Source organism: Triturus cristatus, chromosome 8 (genome assembly GCF_964204655.1).
Source record: "Triturus cristatus chromosome 8, aTriCri1.1, whole genome shotgun sequence".
Lineage (NCBI taxonomy): Eukaryota > Metazoa > Chordata > Amphibia > Caudata > Salamandridae > Triturus > Triturus cristatus.
The window spans coordinates 1,628,098,882-1,628,118,398 of NC_140591.1; the positions used below are offsets into that span (position 1 = coordinate 1,628,098,882).

General features: G+C 45.2%; 1 protein-coding gene across 6 annotated transcripts in view; it reads left to right on the top strand.

Moving 5' to 3' along the window:
* Positions 1 to 19,517, top strand: part of LOC146808458 (transient receptor potential cation channel subfamily M member 2-like) — a 729,321-nt gene that overhangs the window by 419,839 nt on the left and 289,965 nt on the right. For all 6 annotated transcript variants that reach the window (XM_085623568.1, XM_085623566.1, XM_085623567.1 and 3 more), the window contains exon 20: positions 13,016 to 13,148. In XM_085623568.1, the coding sequence (XP_085479694.1) occupies positions 13,016 to 13,148 (133 nt within the window). The remainder of the gene's footprint in view (positions 1 to 13,015; positions 13,149 to 19,517) is intronic.

Below are 19,517 nucleotides of genomic sequence, written 5' to 3' on the forward strand. Positions count from 1 at the left end.
TTTGGCCACCGGTCTGCCAGTGACTGCATTGATGAGCGGGAGGGGGGTGCTTGCATGATTCTGCCAGTTGCCCCCCCCCCCCAATTACGGCTGCATTGTAGAGCAGGCGATTTGTGCCCGAACACAGCATGTAAGAGCAGGAGGAGGTCTCAGCCTGCTCTGCATGAGAAAACAACATTATGTGCTCAGAGACAGAGCGTGTAAATTGTGTACCTTTAGTAAGTTGATATTAAGTTAAATATAGCAAAAGAGAGATTTGTGCCAAGTAACTTAAAGTTAAAGTGAGCTTGCAGTCAGTAGAGCTCCGAAGCAATAATAAAGCAAATGTGCAAATATAGGAGTAAATGTGCAAAAAAATTACATGCTTTTAGCAAACAATATCTCCAAATGGAAAACAGCAGAGCAGACCCGCAGAGATCCGAGCATAAGGACGCCCAAATAAAACAGAAGAACAATTGTCAATAACTCAAGTCCATTTCTACTGTTTCAGAAAGTGCATGTTATACAAACAAATTGTGAAATTTTTAAATACAGAACATTCAGTCAGCAACAGATTTAGGAAACGAGATGGTAAACATAAATAAATACATTATTCATACATGCTTTCCTTTCATTTTTGTCATTAAATACAGTTAAACATTATGAATAAGGGTGCATGCGGTCATTATTCATATACTCTTTTCTGCGAAAAGTTAAAGAACAACTTTAAAATACAATGTATGAACTCGTCTCTTCCTCATGTTGTTCTTGCACATATCATGTTGAAAGAAACTTAATGAGATAGGCAATGAAAACATTCTCTCCTGCCAGCTGGCCACAGAGGTGCAGCCTTGAAAAGTTACATCTTATTTGCTAAGGAAAGATAAAAGGGCCAGCATATAGAAATTAAGGCCAGATTTACATCTTGGCAGACGGGTTACTCCATCGCAACGGTGACGATAGTGACGGATATCCCATCCGTCGAAATATAAATCCGATTATATCCTATGGGATTACTATTCCGGCAGACGGTGATGATAGTGATGGATATCCCGTCCGTCGAAATATAAATCCCATTATATCCTATGGGATTACTATTTCGGCAGACAGTGACGATAGTGATGGATATCCCGTCCGTCGAAATATAAATCCCATTATATCCTATGGGATTACTATTTCGGCAGACAGTGACGATAGTGATGGATATCCCGTCCGCCGAAATATAAATCCCATTATATCCTATGGGATTATTATTCTGGCAGACGGGTTATCCGTCACAGTTGTGATGGAGTAACCCGTCCACCAAGATCTAAATCAGGCTCTTACTTAATGTTACTTTTTCTATTTTACAGGGAAAGAAACATATTTAACATTTATTTTTCCTGGATGTTTAAAAGACTACAGTTAACAACTGAAAAATATTGTCAACTATCTTTTTAATTTAATATTTAGCTTTCTCAGGAAGACTCGCTGTTTGTTGAGAGCGCAGACAAGAGAAAAGTGGGCTGAGAGAATTTTGTACTTACTCTCCCGCACCCTGCCCAAAACGTCAATGAACGCTGTGACGAGAAAATTGCCAGCGGAGAGGATTCCACATCCCCACTCTTTCACACTATTCCAACTGGTAATGCTCATAGTCAAACTCTAGTAACTGTGTGTCCAATCACAACACACATTATTGGGGCCACCTCAACAGTACTTAGCTCACCTAGCGCCGGAAAAGGACAGCGCAGATGCCCGACTATTACAGACTATAGTGTACCTGCTGGCAGCCCAACCAACCTCCGAGATTTTGAATGTCCCTGAAGACCTGGCTATTTGGCTAATCAATAGGTCCCTGCCAGCACCTGGGTACCGTCACGGGTGACAAGTAGCCCTCGAACAATCTACTTATTGATTGGTTGATTGAGATTAACGCAGTAACATGCACAATATGGGCTTGCGGTAAGTTAACATGCAGATCTACAAGAACGCAAGAAGAAACACACATTACCCATCCTGCAGCCAGGGATGAGTAGGACCTAGAGTTACAACCTCAGATCTCTGATGAAGAATGGCAGCATTGAGCACAATTACGTGTGCTTTCCACAAACAAATGTCTTAGCCACGCACATCCCAAGTTTCTTCATAGACTAGTACACTCCCGGCGGCAAAGATAAAATGGGCTTAAAGAGAACTTGTTATGCACTCGATGCAATGCCCCAGAGGCTTGTCTCCTCAACCCAGTCTGGCCATGCCTGACCGTGTGCACGTAAGGGGACAAGTCTCTATGTGCTTGTCTGAATGTTAAAAGTGAACATTCAGCCTTCAGCCAAGTTGCCTATTCCTGGATCTTTTAAGGATATACTGACACAGCACTGTCCATCAGCCAAGTTGGCATTACTGGCAAGGCTCAGGAAGTTCATGGCACTTGTGCTGCTTATTGCAAAGAGCAGAGTTGATATGCGAAGGGACGAGGCCATGGAAGCCATGGATACGCAGAGTGATATACTGCAATGAGCAACTTGAGGATACCACCCACATCCAGACCAGTGACATTTGGGAAACATTCAAAGCAAATGTGGGCATCAGGTCCAAGTCGCTGCCAAGTACATTCCATCAGGCATCAGCTACATGACAGAAGGGGGGCCTGAGGACGCTGCCCTGGAGCCTACCGGGGAGAATCTTGCTTCTCTGGGAGACCTGCCTGAGCTTGTTGGAGGACAAGTTGAGAGTTGACTCACCAGGGAGGATATTTGTAAAACACAGAAGGAGTGCCCAAATCTGGAGGGCTTGAGGTGGCAAGCTGAGTCCCAGGCAGCTGGTGACACCTCTGGAGATCACCCAATCTATTGGGAGAATGACCTTCTATATAACGAACTAAGGTTCCTGAGCCTGGAGCAACTTGTGTGTTGGCAGTCTCCCAGTGATGCAGAGCCTTCGTACTGGTGCCAGCTAATGATATTTCCCTGGCAGAACATCTGAGGAAGTGCAGGAGCATTGTCAGACTTGTCACTCACTTCTGTTGGGCCCTTGGACCCTTAAACTGTCTAAGGCAACAGATTCATCTTGGATTTGCCAGACCATGCCACCAGATACACAGATGTCATACCTCAGAGATCTAGGACTGTACCTGCAATGACTGGGGCCCTAATAGGGACTTTTACCCGAGTGGGGTTCCCCCAGGGAAGTAGTGTCCGACGGGTACCAGCTCCCTGTCAGCGTACATGAAGTCCATGTGGATTGAATGTGGGGTAACCTACAAGTTCTCCACACCCTATCACTCTCAAGAAAATGGGCTTGTTGAAAGATTCTACAAGGCCCTCAAAGGCATGCTGATGGGCATGCCTCAGCCCATAAGGCAGACGTGGGACATCCTCTTACAGTGCTTGCTGTTTGTCTACAGGGAGGTACCATAGAAGGGAGTTGGGTTTAGCCATTTTGAGTTCCTCTGTGGTCACTGTGTTAGGGTAACGTTCAGTTTGGTAAAGGAGGGATGGGAGCTAGCTCCAATGAAACCCCCTCAGGATGTAGTCAGCTATATGCTGGTTTCTTAGAAGACAGATGAAAACATTTTGGAAGAAAGCTTATGAAGACCTAGAAGCCAGCTAGAAAGTAGTGTAACTCTGATATGACCATACGTTCACTCTGGTAGGGTTTCAGCCTGGACAGAAAAGGTGTGTAATGGACCCAGTGGAGCCCAGGGTGCTCCAAGGCCATTGGTCAGGGTTTTATAAGGTGAAGGAGAAAAAGGGGGCGGTTACTTACTTGGTGGACTTCAAGACTCTCAGGAACCCCTTACCGGTACTCCATGTAAATTGCCTCAAACAATCGTATGAGAGGGGGAGTGCAGCCCTGCAGTTTGCGAGGGCTGGTTTCGGACGATTTTGTTACAGGGGACCGATATTGCTGACCCTTGGTAACAAAAACGGCCCCCAGGGACCCAAAACTGGCCCCCACCCTAGCGGCCTACCGGGGAAACGCCTGGTGCCCATTATGGCCAGTCCAGCCCTGGTTTTCATCCTATACTTTGGAATGGCCAGGTGCTGATCCTTCTGGTCTATACTATCCACATGTAACCACTTCTTTCTTGAGGCTCGGTGCTGATCTTTAAAAGAGATGGTGATGTATGGTTGTGGGCCATCTCGCCTCAATAACCCCTTTAGCTATGTACACGCACCAGTATAAAGCTTGCATATACTCTGCATAAGACACAAAGAGTTTGTCACAACTTCTGCAAGACAAGTTTGGGCTAGACTGCTCCCATGAGGAGCTGGGTCAAGACTGATTTGCATATGGCTGGATCCAAATTGGGGTGGCATAGTGAGCAAAAGAACAATGGATTTAACTCAGATCTCTTGACTGGGTGTGAGTGGTTGAAAAGTTTCAGTACTCCGTCCATCTTCTTGTGTTTGCTATGTTAGCCCTAAGTTGCCAAGGGTAAGCCCAGACATGAGTCCCTTGCTCGCTGTGCCACTGGATTCAAACTAGCCTGGTTGATAAGGGGTGATACCCCAAAACCGGTCCAAGGATGATTGTTTCCTGTCCAGGGAGGCCCTGGCCTGGCAGTTCGGGCTGGAAAGTTCCAATGAGAAGCAAGGTCAAGACTGATTTGAATATGGCTGGATCCAAATTGGGGTGGCATAGTAAGCAATAAACAGTGGATTTAACCCAGATGTCTTGACCGGGGTGAGTGGTTGAAAAGTTTCAGTATTCCGTCCATCATTTTGTATTTGCTATGAACTTTTCACTAGCCAGTAATGACAAGCTCAGTCCTTCCTGGGGAGGAACAGCCCTGCAAGGGCACAGCTCTTCAGGGGTGGTACAACTAGTGTAAATGCAACTCTCTAGTCGTCACACCTGTTTTGCACACTCCCTTTGTCCTTAAGTTTCCAGTCTCCTGTCCCCCAATACCTTCCCAGTACAAGTCACTGGTCGTGTTTCGGTCCACATCAAGATATATGCATTAATCAATTATGGCATGAACCCACAAAAGGACACCCTGACACCCGAGGTCCCCAGCATGTTCTGTTTGCTCCACAGTGTTGCTCCACGGCCTCCACCTCCCGCTGTGGCAGCAAGCAGGAGGTGTGTAGTTATTTCCACCTCATTTGTTTAAACATATTATTCAAATTTAATTAGTAATTATCAGAAGTGGCAGCAAACAAATAAAAAGGTGAAAAAGGTGTATGAATTGGGTTTTAGATTTTTGTCTCACCTCCGCGCCCCAGGAAGCAATCTGCAAGTGGCAGCATGACAGAAAGTAAATGTGAGGTGGGCGACGTGGTGGCTGCTCATTGAGCTAATGACAACAGGTAAACATCTCAGCTGCATGATGGCTCTGCTGGCACAAGCTAATGACTGCTGCAAAGTCCTTAATGGAGATATAATGGAGTGCATCCTGGCACACTAGAGCAAAGGGAAGTACATGCGGGTGGGTCTGTGGGTGTCCCAAGGCCTCATCCATAGGATTAGCTGGTTTGTAGACATTGAGTGTTGTGCTGGGATGAATGGACGGGCCACCTCGTCGCCCCTCTTAGACAACCACTGAGGGCTGGCCAGTGATGTTGTGCCTGACTCTGCCATGGACAACTCAGAGGACTTGCACAGTCACAGTTTGGCTGGTGGTGGTCAGATGAGTAGGAGGCTACGGTTCTTAATGGGCGGGGCTCCGCTGTGCCATGCCATGCAACAGGCACCACAGCCCCTGCCCCGAATGCCTTGGGGGTACTCCTGAGCTGCGCACTTTGACCTTAGCGGCATGAATCCTTGTATGCAGGCTGTGGAGTGCGCAATTCGGGGTTCCATCATCTGCTGAGCTGGGGCGCTGGAGAAGGAGCTGCTTGGGGGGTGAGTGTTGGGTGCTCCCCTATCTAGAGTTTTCTAGAACCATGGTTTCCTGGCTGGACATGCCCTGGTCCTGTTGCCAATTGAGCTGGTGCAGGGCCATTGGTTGCTTTTGATTTGTAGTTGTTTGTTTGTATGTTGCATTCCATGCGGGCCTGAGTTGGAATGAATAAATCCCCCTTACTCTGCCCATTCATGGAACTCCGTGGAATCTCACTGAGTTTTTTGGTAACGCTGCGGATTTTCGCAGAGTGGAACTCTTCAAGCTCCCCCTAGGCCTAACTTAGACACACCCAGATACCTCCCAACTGATTACCTAACTTTGTAAGGAGTCTGCAGAGGACCACAAGGGTCCTATTGCCCATGATAACACAACCCTACATCTCCCTCTTGTTAAATAAAATGTATGAACAACATATATGTATTAGAGTTTCATCAATGAGCCGTCGAGGTGCTCGCACCAATCTTCAAGATCGAGTCATATGAAGTGAAGAAGTGGTGCTGTCATCTGACATGATAGATGTAGACTCAGATGCTTGACTTGGGCACTCAGGTGGATGTGCTCACTCGTGAGATCTAGAGCCGATGAACATCGAGACAGATGCTTAAAATGGAGCAAGTCTCTTGTAATGAACTTTCCAAGACATTGAGCATTCACCATGATCTTTACTTTTCACAACTCTCAATGGGTCAGCATCAAATGAAGCATCAGTCTTGCGTTTCCGTTTTCATTTGACTAAGACCCGGACTCTTTTCTCGAAAACAGTGTCCCGAGCGCATCTGCGCTTATCTGCATAAGTCTTCATTTTGCTTTTGTGAGCAGTGGCCATGACACAAATCTCATGAGTTTCTATCACTTGGCTTGTGGTCCATTGCATTAGCATTGTCCCAATGGCTCTCCCAAACAGCAAGGCGGCAGGGCTTTCACCTGTTATAGAATGGGGAATTGACCAATAGGCATGAAGGGCTGAACACAAGGCTGACTTGAGATCAATACCTACTGGTGCTGCGCACTGAACCACTTTCTTTAGGGTGCACATAAATCGTCCAACAACGCCATTTGCCTGTGGCTAGAGTGGTGTAATTTTCTGATACTTGTAATCCAAGCGACTGAGAAAGTCCTTTAACTCTCGACTATTAAAGGACAGACCGTTGTCAGATTTAAGGATGGAGGAAACACCCCATGCTGCAAAAATGTCATCCAGCCTCTTGATGACTTTGTCATGGGTGGTCGATGACAAATCTGCCACTAAGGGAAAAACGTGGGTACTCATCAATGACTACCATGAGATGATGTTCAATGTTGAGGAGTCCAAAGACATCAACTGCAAATTGCTCCCATACTTTTTGGGATGGTTAGACATATTTAGCGGGTGCTGTATTGTCTTGGCAGTTAAGCAGTTACACAGGTGACATGCTTTCAGTTCCTTCTTGACTCGTTCATGAAGGCGAAGGAACCACACTCGGTCTCGGAGGGCTCTCCTGGTGGCTATAATGTCATGGTTTCCTTCATCTGTCAGTTCAATGACTTATTGCCTCAAGCACTCAGGTTTGACAATTCTGGAAACTCTTAGTATAATACCTTCTTGAGTGATGGAAAGGTCTTCTTGCACATTGTAAAATTTTTCAGTGTCATCTGTGAGAGGGCGAGTATGTTTTCTCCACGACTACGTTGTGATGACGTCCTTGAATGTGAGCATGTCTCTGTGTTGGTAGCTGCAATGATTGCTCAATGGATAGAGCTGCAAGAGTACTAGATGTTACTATGAAATTGATATACTCTAAAGCCGCTTTCGACGTAGCATTGTGACGCTGCAACGGCACTCGTGAAAAGTAATCTTTGGGGTTTTGATCCTTCCCTGCCTTATGCACAAAAGTGTGATCATACTCTTGCAATCGCAGCCCCCACCTCTCGATGCAAGGGGGGATCTTGGCTTTTGGATATCTGAAAATGGTGAGCAACACCTGGTGGTCAGTGACAAGGGTGGAATGTTCCCTTCTTTTCTGGCTGTGAATAGGCACGTTCAGTCTGAGACAGACTTCTGCTAGCATAGGCCACAATTTGTCTCTGAGCATTTGGATGTCCATTGTGTTGAGCAATGATCATGCCCAACCCCACTGGGCTTGCATCTACTATGGTCTCAGTATGTAACTTTGGATCAAAATAAGCCATTTCAGTTGCATTCTCAATTGCGTATTTGATTTTCTTGAAACTTCAATGAGATTCAGAGGACCACTAGAAGGGAATATCCTTCTTTGTCAAGTCTCTTAATGAGGCAATCACTATGGCAAATTCACAAAGGTATCTGGAGCATTAGCTGGCCATGCCTAAGAAGGATTGCAGCATTGTTACATCTTGTGGGGGACAAGTGGATGGTAATGCTTGTACTTTTTAAGGGTCAGGCGTCATTCCCCTTTCAGAGAAAATATGGCCAAAGAATTTGAGTTTGGTCTTGTGAAAATCACAGTTTTTTTCATTTAAAGTGAGACCTGTGTGAGAGCTTTGTTATGCTCCTTTTGTGTGGCCCCAAACAATAATATATCAAGACTGTAATTAAAAGCATGTGTGACAGGTTGAAGTACTCAGCTAATTACATCCTGAAAGATTCTTACAGCTCAGGACACACCAAAGCTGAGCGTTTTGAATCTGAACAAGCCAACATGAGTTGAAAAAGTAGTAATGTACCTACAGTTCTCTTCCAGCTCGAGTTGATGGTATCCTTTGTTTAAATCAAGACAGGAGAAGACTTTAGCGCCATTCAGCTCTATAATCATGTCTATTATGTGTGGTCCTGGATGTCTTTCTCTCTCGATTGCTTTGTTGGTCTGGCACATGTCAACACAAATGCACTTGCACCCACACTATCCTTCTTTGGCACCACCACAATGGGTGAAACCCATGGCATTAGACCAGTAGAGTGCTCAACGATGTCATGTTTTAATAATGTTTCTAGTCCTTACTCAACTGCCTCCTGTAAATGAAGATCAATCCGAAGATGCCGCAGAACAACAGGATGAATTTCCTCATTAATGCGTAGTTTCAGCTTCATTGTCTTGAGTTTCCAGATTCCATAAAACAACAATTGGAATCGACTTACTATTTCAGAATGTGCATTGAGGTTGCGGTTGATAGATATCAGTCCCATGTTAGCAGCAGTGCTGAAACTGAGTAGACATACACTCGGCGAAGTACCTTGGAGGACATGAATCGGTGCTTGTACTGTCTTTTTCTTATACCGCATGGTCGCTACGAATGACCCTTGACTTTGCAAACTGTTAGAAGCAGCCCATGTGAACACCCTTTGTTTTCCATGGTGTGAGACGTGGTACTGGAGACAGTTTGTTGTATTTTTGTGCCAGCATGATAACAATCGATGCACCACTGTCTATAATAAAAGCTGTAGGGCAGCCATTCACCTTTAATGTGATCTTGGGGCAATGTCTAAAAAGGTTTGGTCTCTACACGTGGCGATTTTTCTTTGACTTGTGTTCTACTTTGCAAGCATCCAATCCTACACGTGCTCGTCATTCTGCGTCCAACATCACTATTGCACATCCCTCTTCTTCACTATCACTCTATAGTGATGTTGAAGTCTCCTTTGGAATATGAATTTGATGGCGGTCAACTTCATCTAGTCTCTAGTTGTCTCAATGGATGTCGCCGTTTAGCCTTGTGGGCATGGCTAAAATGCTTTTTGAACTTTCTGCCATCCAGTTTCTCTTTCACTTCGCAGACTGTTATGAAATGGTTTTCTTTCCCACAGCCCTTGAACATCTGTCCAATGGTGGGACATTTACCTTTGTGTGGAAATGAGAATCCACATTGGAAACACAATTTCCTTTTTTTCAGAGATAGCGTCTTATGGTTCTCTACTCTGTGTTTCTGCTTACTTTTTGTGATCAACGTTGATTTTTTCTGGACTGTTCCAACTTCCATCTCAGCTGCCTGTCGATCTGTATGTTCCTCAGCTCTTGCAGCCATGAGTACCTTTTCTAGACTTGGTGTCTCTCTCAGCATGACTTGCTTGAACAAATCAGAACTGCAGCCATTGATGACTCTGAGACGCATGACTTCTTCATTTGTCGAATTCACTGAACTTGCAGCGCTTGATGAGGGCATCAAGTCTTTCAACAGACTCATCCATCATTTCACCAGCTTGCTTTTCTTTCCTGGTTGAAAATAGTTATTTCATAGTCGACATTTGGCATTGGATTGAATTTGGCTTCTTACGTTTCTTTGATTTGATTGTATGAGCTTATGGTATTTTCTTTATCACTTCTTTCACTCCATCACATGCAAAGTTCTTTAAGTATTTGATGATTCTTTTGTCATCTGCTTCTTCTAGCGCATCTATGAAGTCATCAAACGTTTCGATCTATGCAGTCCATCTGGCGCCAATATTCTGCTTTTTGATTGTGTCGAATGGTGGTGGAAATTTCAAAAATGCGGCGGCACCATAACTTGTAAACTTACTGACGGTGACAGCATATGCCGTTCCTGGCTGGCTTTCTGATAGTGCTTCTCTGTAGGGTCCTTCTTTGAGGGCCTTTTAAGAGCTAGAGTGGTGTTTTGGCTCCACATAAACCAACTATAGACTGTTTTTGGGGTTTACGTTGCACACAAGAGCAGTTTGCTGGTCCACAACGAACTCTCAGGGAGAGCAGTCTCATTTCTTCAGGGCACGTTTCCCCTACTCGTCACCAATTGTTGCGTCTTCCCCAATTCTGGAGCACATAAATGACCACACACGGAGCACAGTAACAAACGTCTTTATTCTTCGGCATGCAACTGTTCACTTAACGCATTACGTTATAAACTTTGTTTACATCAGCCAGACACACCCAAGAACCTCCCAACCAATTCTGTAACTTTGCAAGGAGTCCGCTGATGAATACAAGGGTCCTTGCAAACGACCATACAACACTACATCTACAGCTAGCAATTTACAGTCCTATGCAAAGAACCCTCTGTCTGAGGAGTGCCCACCCATCTAACACCTACTCCAGATAGTCTTATTGCCTCCCAAATTAGGCTCTGACACTTAGATCTATGGGGCAATCAAACGCTTGAAGAAAGCTTTACCAGAGACTTGTAGTGGAGGCTTGACTGACAAGATGACAGGTTTTCTTTTTCCAGGATCCCATATCCCAAGGGGTTTGTTCTGAAGACCACCGGGATGGAGGTTGACCTTTGACGCATGTATATGTGCAACTTGTGGTGACGTCCACTTGTGATCTTGTCATTAAAGATGGGTCTATTTTGTGCAGTCATTTCATGTAGTTGTGAAGAAAAAATAGAACATTGTCTTCATCTGCTCTAGACACAGCTTACTACAGACCTTGTTGCTACAAGTAGGGTTTTATCAGCTTTTATGAATGCTAAATGATCAACTCGCGACTGTGTAGAGACAGGCAAGAGATTTCACCAGGTTGAGGCCAGGAGGGAGAGGGCCATGCCTCTCAGCAGCCATCTCTTACATCAGGAGCCCACAAGGGTCTATGGGGGACACAGTTGTTCATAAAGCAGAAATCCATATGTTACCTAGCCTTGTTTGTTTAACTGTGCTAGTAATCGGTGCAGGCCTAATCTAGCCCTGGACCAAGGAAATGCCATGTTCTAGACATGGTGCAGTGTTTACTTAGCAGTCTAGCATGCAAACTAAAGAGCGTTACTGCAGTAAAGTAGGCAACACCAAAGGCATAACCCACAGCGGGTGTGATAATAGGAAGACGCAAAGTAGCATTTCTCCTCTTTCATTTTTCGTTTAAAAAAAAAAACAATTAAAGAAGCAATGGAGTCAATTTGAATTTTCATAGATGGGCGTATGAGAGATTGAAAGTCCAAATCTAACTGTGTCAGGAACATTGCTGGTAATGTGTGTATTGTGTCTGCACCTCTCATACTGCAGTAGCTCTTCTTTGGCACCCACGGATGGCAGCAGGTGGTACCTCCAATGCTTTTGATGCAGTTAATGATGGATTGCCCACTTCTGCTGGTGCCAGTCAATGCGTAACATCTTCTCTGCAGATCCAGGATCTTTGTTCAGCAAACTGTCCACGCACTGTGTCCACATTAAACAAAAACACTTTGGTCAGGCTTGCATGTTTAAATTGCCTCCACATGCTTACATTAATGTGCTTGGCGCCAGTAGCGTCCACAGCCCTCGAGTTTACTTAGCAGCTACGTCCCCTTGGGCATGTTGTTCTTTGCTGTTGTTGGTATGTTGTGGTCTTAGGCATCAGAAGGCCATATGCCCGTCTGTGTGTGTGGCATAGCATGGCCTTTTCTGGGTAAGAACTATGTGTGATGTCAAAGCAACCTGTCCTGGTGCGCTGCCACCCCACACCTCACCCCACCAGGGCACTGTCACCAGTGCATGCATGGTCGCACACTGTGGCATCGGCCAGTGCCCCTCTGCTACAGCCACAGTGCCAAAATGACACACATGGGAATTATGGAGATTGCAGGGGGCAAGCCTTTCGGTGACCCAACATGCCACCAGGCCCCTGGAGGGACTGACAGACCCCACTGACAGCTGGTACTGTTGAATGTTATGATCTCTGCCTTATGGGGTCATGACACTCCCTGTCCAGCTTGCTGTTGCGGCACAACCATGAAAAGTCAGAAGGCGCTCAAGCAGCTGGTATTTAAGGAATAAACAGAATTAATGTCCACACCCTATTTGTCCAGAACAATGCTCTCTGTGGCATACTTTGTTGCTGTGTTGGTTTGTGATGGATAGCTTTCATGCCATACCTGTGTTGTAGTTGTAAACACACACACACAGGTCTACCCGCAAACACCAAGGTTCCAGACGTTGGTGTGTTTATTGTCATTGACATGTGTTGCACATTGTCAGGGAGGCATCAGCACTGCAGGGGTGTTGGGAAAGGGAACATGGTTGTGTGAAGTCCCAGTTTTGTGACTCTGTCTGGTAGTATGAAGATAATAGTTGTTAGCACCCCTCAATTGTTGACACATTTCCAGTCTTTCCCTTACACGCACATATATTAACACACATCATGCTTAGTACGCTCCATGCCTCAGCCTGCCCGGGATGCAGTTTCGACACGGGGACTATTTTGTCGCTCACTCATATACCATTCTCTGATACCTTATAAAGGTCCTATTAAGCGGTTCATGTTACCATGTGTGCCCCAGACCTCTTTGCAATGGCCCTGACTGCTGTTCTCCTCCTCCTGTTTGCAGATGCATCACAGCCTCATTCTACGCAGGAAAAGTCATCCTCGCTTTGGACTTCATCGTGTTCTGCCTCCGCCTCATGTGCATCTTCACTGTCAGCAAAGTCCTCGGGCCCAAGATCATCATGATGCAGAGGATGGTGAGAAGCCCTGCTCCTCAGTTGATCATCACTCTGCCACTAGTATTGGCACGAGCGCTGTAGCAAAACTGTGTTGTACTGCACTGGGCGAAAGACCAGATAATGTATGGCGAATGCACGTTTTGGGCAGGACCCATTGAAATCACACCTAACTGCCTGCAGCCTGCTAAAGTCAAATGAAATACTACAACCTAACTCTAGCACTAATAGTGTAACAGTGTCAACTGAAAGAAGGTGCAAACATTTCACATTATTTTTCCTATAACATAAAATCCAGCAGAAAGTGCCCTCTGTCCCTTAAAAGCCACAAGGAAGGCAGCAGTAGTTAGACTTAGACTATCCCTACAGGAGTTGGCCACCTGTGGAGGAAAACTATATAGGGACAGGCTAAGCAGGCACCTGACCCTGAGCTTTTTTGAACAAATGTCACCCTTCTTTGAGCTTAGCCCTGGTAGATTGTTTGCTGAACCCCTTATGTAACATTACTTGCAGTACTGTAAGCAGGTAGGTAGACATGTTACTGGTACGGAATAAGAATCACTCACAATAAAATTACAGCTATAAAAAATAACCACATAAAATTGGCAGCCCTTAAATACAGAACCATGGAGGATTAGTCACAGGCAACATTACCGAGCAAGTTTCATAACACCCTTTAGGTAGGTGCCTTGCTTTTCTAACTCTTTCAGTTTGTGCTACAACAAACTCAAAAATGAACAATACAGCCAACCAGTTTATTAAAGTGTCCGCTAAAGCAATAAGTAGTATAATCTGGGACAGTGGTTCTAAAAACTTAAACCTGGTCTTATATATACTACGGGGCATATTTACAAGAAGAGAGCAACACCGCAGGATTCATTTTGTTTGACGCAGTAGTGGCACAATCAGGGCTCCACACTGCTCCATGTTTACAAACTGACGCATTGGGCCCAAAGCGCCACTTTGTAAAGGCCTGCGCCACATTATACCTGCATCAGGAATTTGCATTTGGAATTTACAACTTTTCACTGCGTCACTCTAGGACTTGACCGTGTCAAAATCCCTACGCCTTCTCAAGCCAGGTGTAAGGATTGGCGCAGGGCTTGTAACATGGGAGTCGCCTCTTTGTTCTGACGCATTGCTGGAGTTGCATCAGTCTTACAACCAACTCCAGCAATGCATCACTTTAGCTCCATCATATGTGTAAGAATTTCTGACGTATCCATGAATCCTTGTGCCATAGAGCCCTGTATTGTAAATACAGCGCGTCCATGGCATCGTTAGGGCATTTGCAGCAGGCGCTAGAAATCTGATGCCGATGTGTTAGTTCTTGTAAATATACCCCTTTGGGCCAGATTTACTAACATTTTTTCTGAGTTTTTTTCCTGATTCACTTTCCAGTGCAAAACTTGTTTTGAGCTGGAAAGTACCCAAAAGTAACGCAAAACAGCCTGAAACGATACTTTGCATTACTTTGTGTCAAGGGGGCGTTACATGGGTAGTACATAGGCGTTTCCATGCAACTACCGATGTCTTTTGATGCTAAACCCTATCTACTAACAATTTTCTCCTTAGTATTTCCTCTTTCTATGTGTGCAGAAATCTGCAGCCCACATAGAAAGAAGAAAATCACTCCAGAGATTTTTTTGTGCAGGAAGGTATATCTTCCTGCACAAAAACATTTCTCCTTGTAATGCAGGTGCTCTGGCACCATTGTGCAACGGGGCCTGTGTTGGTGCTAGGCTGCCTGAAGTGTGCCAGCGCGAGGAAAGGACAGGATTGTGCTGTATGATGTTAAATACGGCGCATCCCTGCCATTTCAGCACCATTACGGAAACGTCAGCCTACCTTTTGTAGCAAAATGTGTCCAAGCGCAGTCAAGCTGAATGACTGGAATATAGAACAATCTTAGACAGACAAAATTAGTTTTTATCTTAGAAATTGATTTGATTGAAGATAAGGTTGTTTCTCTACAGAGCAATAACACTAAACATAATGCACATGTTTATATGATAAAGAGAAAAAACTGATTATTTTCACTAGACAATCTTTTTGTTGAAAATTGCACATTTTTAAAGTTCGAGAGTTAGCACAGTAGAAAGACACTCAAAGTTTGGGAGTTGACATTCCATGAGAGTCCTACTAATATGGTCTGCCGACAAGGAGTGAGAATTAGGACTCCCTCGAAAAATCAACCCTTGAAGACAATGAGAGGTAGTGTATTGCACACTGAAATAGAACAAATTGAGTATACTGATTCAAGATTAAGAACTATTTGTAACTGTAAATAGACAGAAACATAGAATAATGCAATAACAAATTTCTCCTCTTACAACGCCTGTAGCAGGACCAGTTGCACACCTTACGGGGGATATTAGCAAGAGAACGCGATAATTATTGCTAACCGCAGTTAGCACGCCTTTTCTTATCGCCGTCTATCGTGGGAAACTATCGCCGTGTTAGCGGTGTATTACCCACACGCCGCTAACTAAAATCTGCGATAGACTGCGATAATGAACATTAGCGTGTCAAATCCTGCGATGATTGCACAGCGCTGATGTCAGGCTTGATAATAGGGGAGTGTGGACTTGACCTTGCAACCCACCTCCCATAGCCAACAATGGTAAGTCAGGTTTCAATCAGGCGATAGAATATTGCGATGAGGGGGGCGTAGTGCGACGTTTGTCATCGCGGGACAGCTTCGCTAATAGAGCGAAGTTGTTTTAGCGATCTTATCCGTGTGCTTTTTGTAAGGAATGCCTACCTTGCATGTCATTAGCGATAATTATCGCTGGCATGCAAGGCAATAGGAAAACCAGCAGAGAACGCCGGAAAGCTGGCGCTAACGCATGTTGGCACTGGCTTGCTAATGGGGCGATTAAAATATTGCCGCTTTATTGGCAAAAAGGGCTGCTAAAGCGGCGATAAGGCCCTTGCTAATATGCCCCACCATATTTAATGGAGAAGTCTCTAGCAATATTGGCTGTGCCCTTGATCCTTGAAGTCAAGCTGTCAGCATGGAGATTCCAATTCAATGTGGGATCTGAGGTCATACCCAAATATGGATAACTATAGACATGTCTGATTACATTGGAATCCATTGCCCCAGTGAAGGAAAGATTCAGACAGCTAATAAACTTGGTTTTGGATAAATTCTTTTAGACTTTTCAACTTCTTATATGATTACACTCTTAGAAGTTGGTGCTGGAGGCCCACCTGAGTCTTGGATAGTATAATCAGATCATCCGCCTGCGCTAAATTGCTGTTCCTGATATCTCTCATTGTATTTGACAATTCATCCACATGAGTCAAATGATCTGGCAAATCCTCTACATAAAGAAAACACCCTTGATTCAGGACAAAAGACTCTTATCATGAGAGGGTTTACTTGTACCAAGTATTTGAATATCATTAGGGCTCCCAGTTTTATTGTATTTTTTTTTAACGTTTCCGTCTGTAATTATCCATATTCATTTTTTGGCCATCTTGCTGGCATTTATCCATATTTATTTTGTGTTTTGCGAATATATGTAGTCTTAAAATGGTATACTTCAACATTTATTAAACTAATAAATATTTTAGCAAATAAAGCAGCCAAATGTAGCAAAAAAATACACCTCCAGGAAATATCAGCATTATAATACAAATATATGTTAACATATGCCTGCATTTAGGGACATCTCAACCTGTCTGTAACTTCCTATGCTGTCAATCTGCTCAGTTGATGTCCTGGAAATTACGAAAAACAGCATGGAGAGTCGCCAAAAAGAAGCACAATTTTCCACATTTTTCCGCTTTTAAAAATAAATACAGACAGTCTACATTAATCTTTAAAAATCAGTAAAAAGCCCACGACTGCGGAGACAGACACTGGAGAAGATAACGGAGGTCCTACTGGCGGTGGGCACCCCCCAACACTTGGTGGGAGGAGACTTTAATGATATGGTGGATCCTGTCTTAGACCGGTCCACGCAGACCAGCGACGGAAGGGGCAATACAAGACTGGCTGACTTTGCTCTCACCCTGGGACTGCAGTATATTTGGCGTCAGCATCACCCCACTGACAGGGCATACTCATACTTTTCGGGAGCACATTGTATGTTCTCTAGAATAGATTCTTTTTTTGCCCCGGCAGTAGAACTGGGTACGGTGGCAGTGGTGGACTACCTGGTGAGAGGGTTGTCGGACCACTCCCCCCTATGGCTCACGGTAGGTGGGGTACCCCGTGGCGGTGCGGGAGGTTGGAGGCTAAACAATTGGGACCTTAAAGACCCCAGTATAGCAAAAAAGATGAGCGTGGAAACAGAGTTCTACTTCCGGGAAAACGAAGGGTCGGTAACCTCAGCAGTGGTCCTATTGGAAACCTTTTAAGGCCGTGCTACGAGACAGAGCCCAGAACGCCATTGCACACGAGAACAGGAAAGAGGCGCAAGACATGGTGAAGCTTGAAAGTAAACACTTGCATCTATCAAAAAGCGAGGGCGGAAACCCTGGTCTGTCCACCCTCCGCCAGATAGCAGTGACCCAGGCGGAATATCAATCGCTGGCACAAAGGGAGGCGAAACAGCAATACCTCGCCCTTCGGCATCGCCTATATGAAACAGGAGACAGGGCAGGGAAACTCCTGGCGTGGCTCGGCACAACGGTAATGCAATCCAGATGGGTGGGAGCCATCCACAGGGAGGGGAAGGACCTTACGAAGGCACAAGATATTGCAAATGCCCTTGCGGATTTTTATGCAGACTTATATAAAGGGCAGACAAAGTTGGGAGATGAGCAGATTAGGCACTACCTTGGGGAAATCGTCCTCACAGCTCTGTCCCCGGCCGACCAAGGTGCGTTGGAAGAAGAGTTCATGCTAGAGAAGGTGACCGAGGCTATACATAAGCAGGGAAGACTCCAGGGCCTAATGGGCTGCCTGCTGGAGAAGAGGGCAGTCTACCTCCTGATTTGCGGAAAGCAACGGTGGTGGTGATTTACAAGCCCGGAAAGCCGGCAATGGATTATGGGTCCCATCGACCAATCTCTCTCCTCAACGTGGAGTTAAAGGTACTAGCTTCAATCCTAGCAAATAGACTGGCCTCAGTGGTCACCTCCCTCGTACATGCCGACCAATCGGGGTTTATGCCGGGGAGATCGACAAGGTTTAATTTAAGAGGGATGGCAAACTGACTGAGTACGGTCCAAGATAGAGCAGAGTCCCATGTAGCTGCTCTCATTGGATGCAGAGAAGGTTTTTGATGCCGTCCATTGGCCTTTTATGTGGCAGACGTCAAGGAGATTTGGGTTCGGTCCCAACTTTATGGGGTGGATTGAGCTACTTTATAGGTCACCAACAGCAAGAGTGCGGGTAAATGGGGCGCTGTCAGCAGAGTTTGTGATAGAGAGAGGCACCAGGCAAGGGTGCCCGTGGTCACCAATGCTCTTTGCACTGACCCTGCAACCACTAGCTTGCCTTGTACGAACGCACTCAAAGGTAAAGGGGTTTATGGCAGGCGGAAGGGAGGAACGCATTTCGCTTAATGTGGACGATGTCCTTCTGTATGTAACCGATTCCCTATCCACAATTCCAACCTTTTTTCAAGTGCTGGGAACGTTGCATGAAACATGCAGGTTATAAAATTAATTGGGTAAATCAATCCTCTACCCCGTGGGAGGCCCCCCTGATGTGCAGAACCTCCCCAGGATACTACACGTCACTACGGAGGGATTTAAATAACTGGGGATATACATTTCTACTGACGCCTCGCGCAGTCACACTAGTAATATTCGTAGAGTGGTGACAGAATTCCATGCCGACGTGGAGAGGTGGAGAAGGCTGCCTCTCATGCTATTGGTAGTAAACGTAAAGGGTCAACCCATATGAAGTCACTGGGACCTGGGTAGAGAACAGTATGGAGAAAAGTGGTCCCAGCATACAGATCATTCAAAACAAAACATTAAAAAACACAGTCGACCAAACGGCTCAAAGAAGTTCGAATGCCATTTAATCACATCGAATAAGTTAAGATGTTTCAAATGGAGTCAACAATTTAAGCAACAATTTGTAAAAGTAAAACACGTGCCCAAAGGGAGGGATGGGAAAGTGAGTGAATTGGTGCGGAATTTGAAAGAAAGTGAACACAGTGGTAAAAATACTAAATTACAATCAAATTGATCGGCATACTGGGGGGTCTCCATTGACCCTCGTCTAAAAAAGAGGGAGGGTAGTAGCCTTGTGGGGGATACCAGTTTTCACGGTAACTCTGGTCAGAGCTAGTGGATGGTTGCTCGTTGTCACTTCCAGAGCTAAATGAAGAATCAGAGAAGTTGGTGAAGTTCCTTCTACCTCTGCCCCTACCCGTGAATCTCCCTTGGTTGTCCTGTTTGTAGTAATCCTCGTTTAGGTAG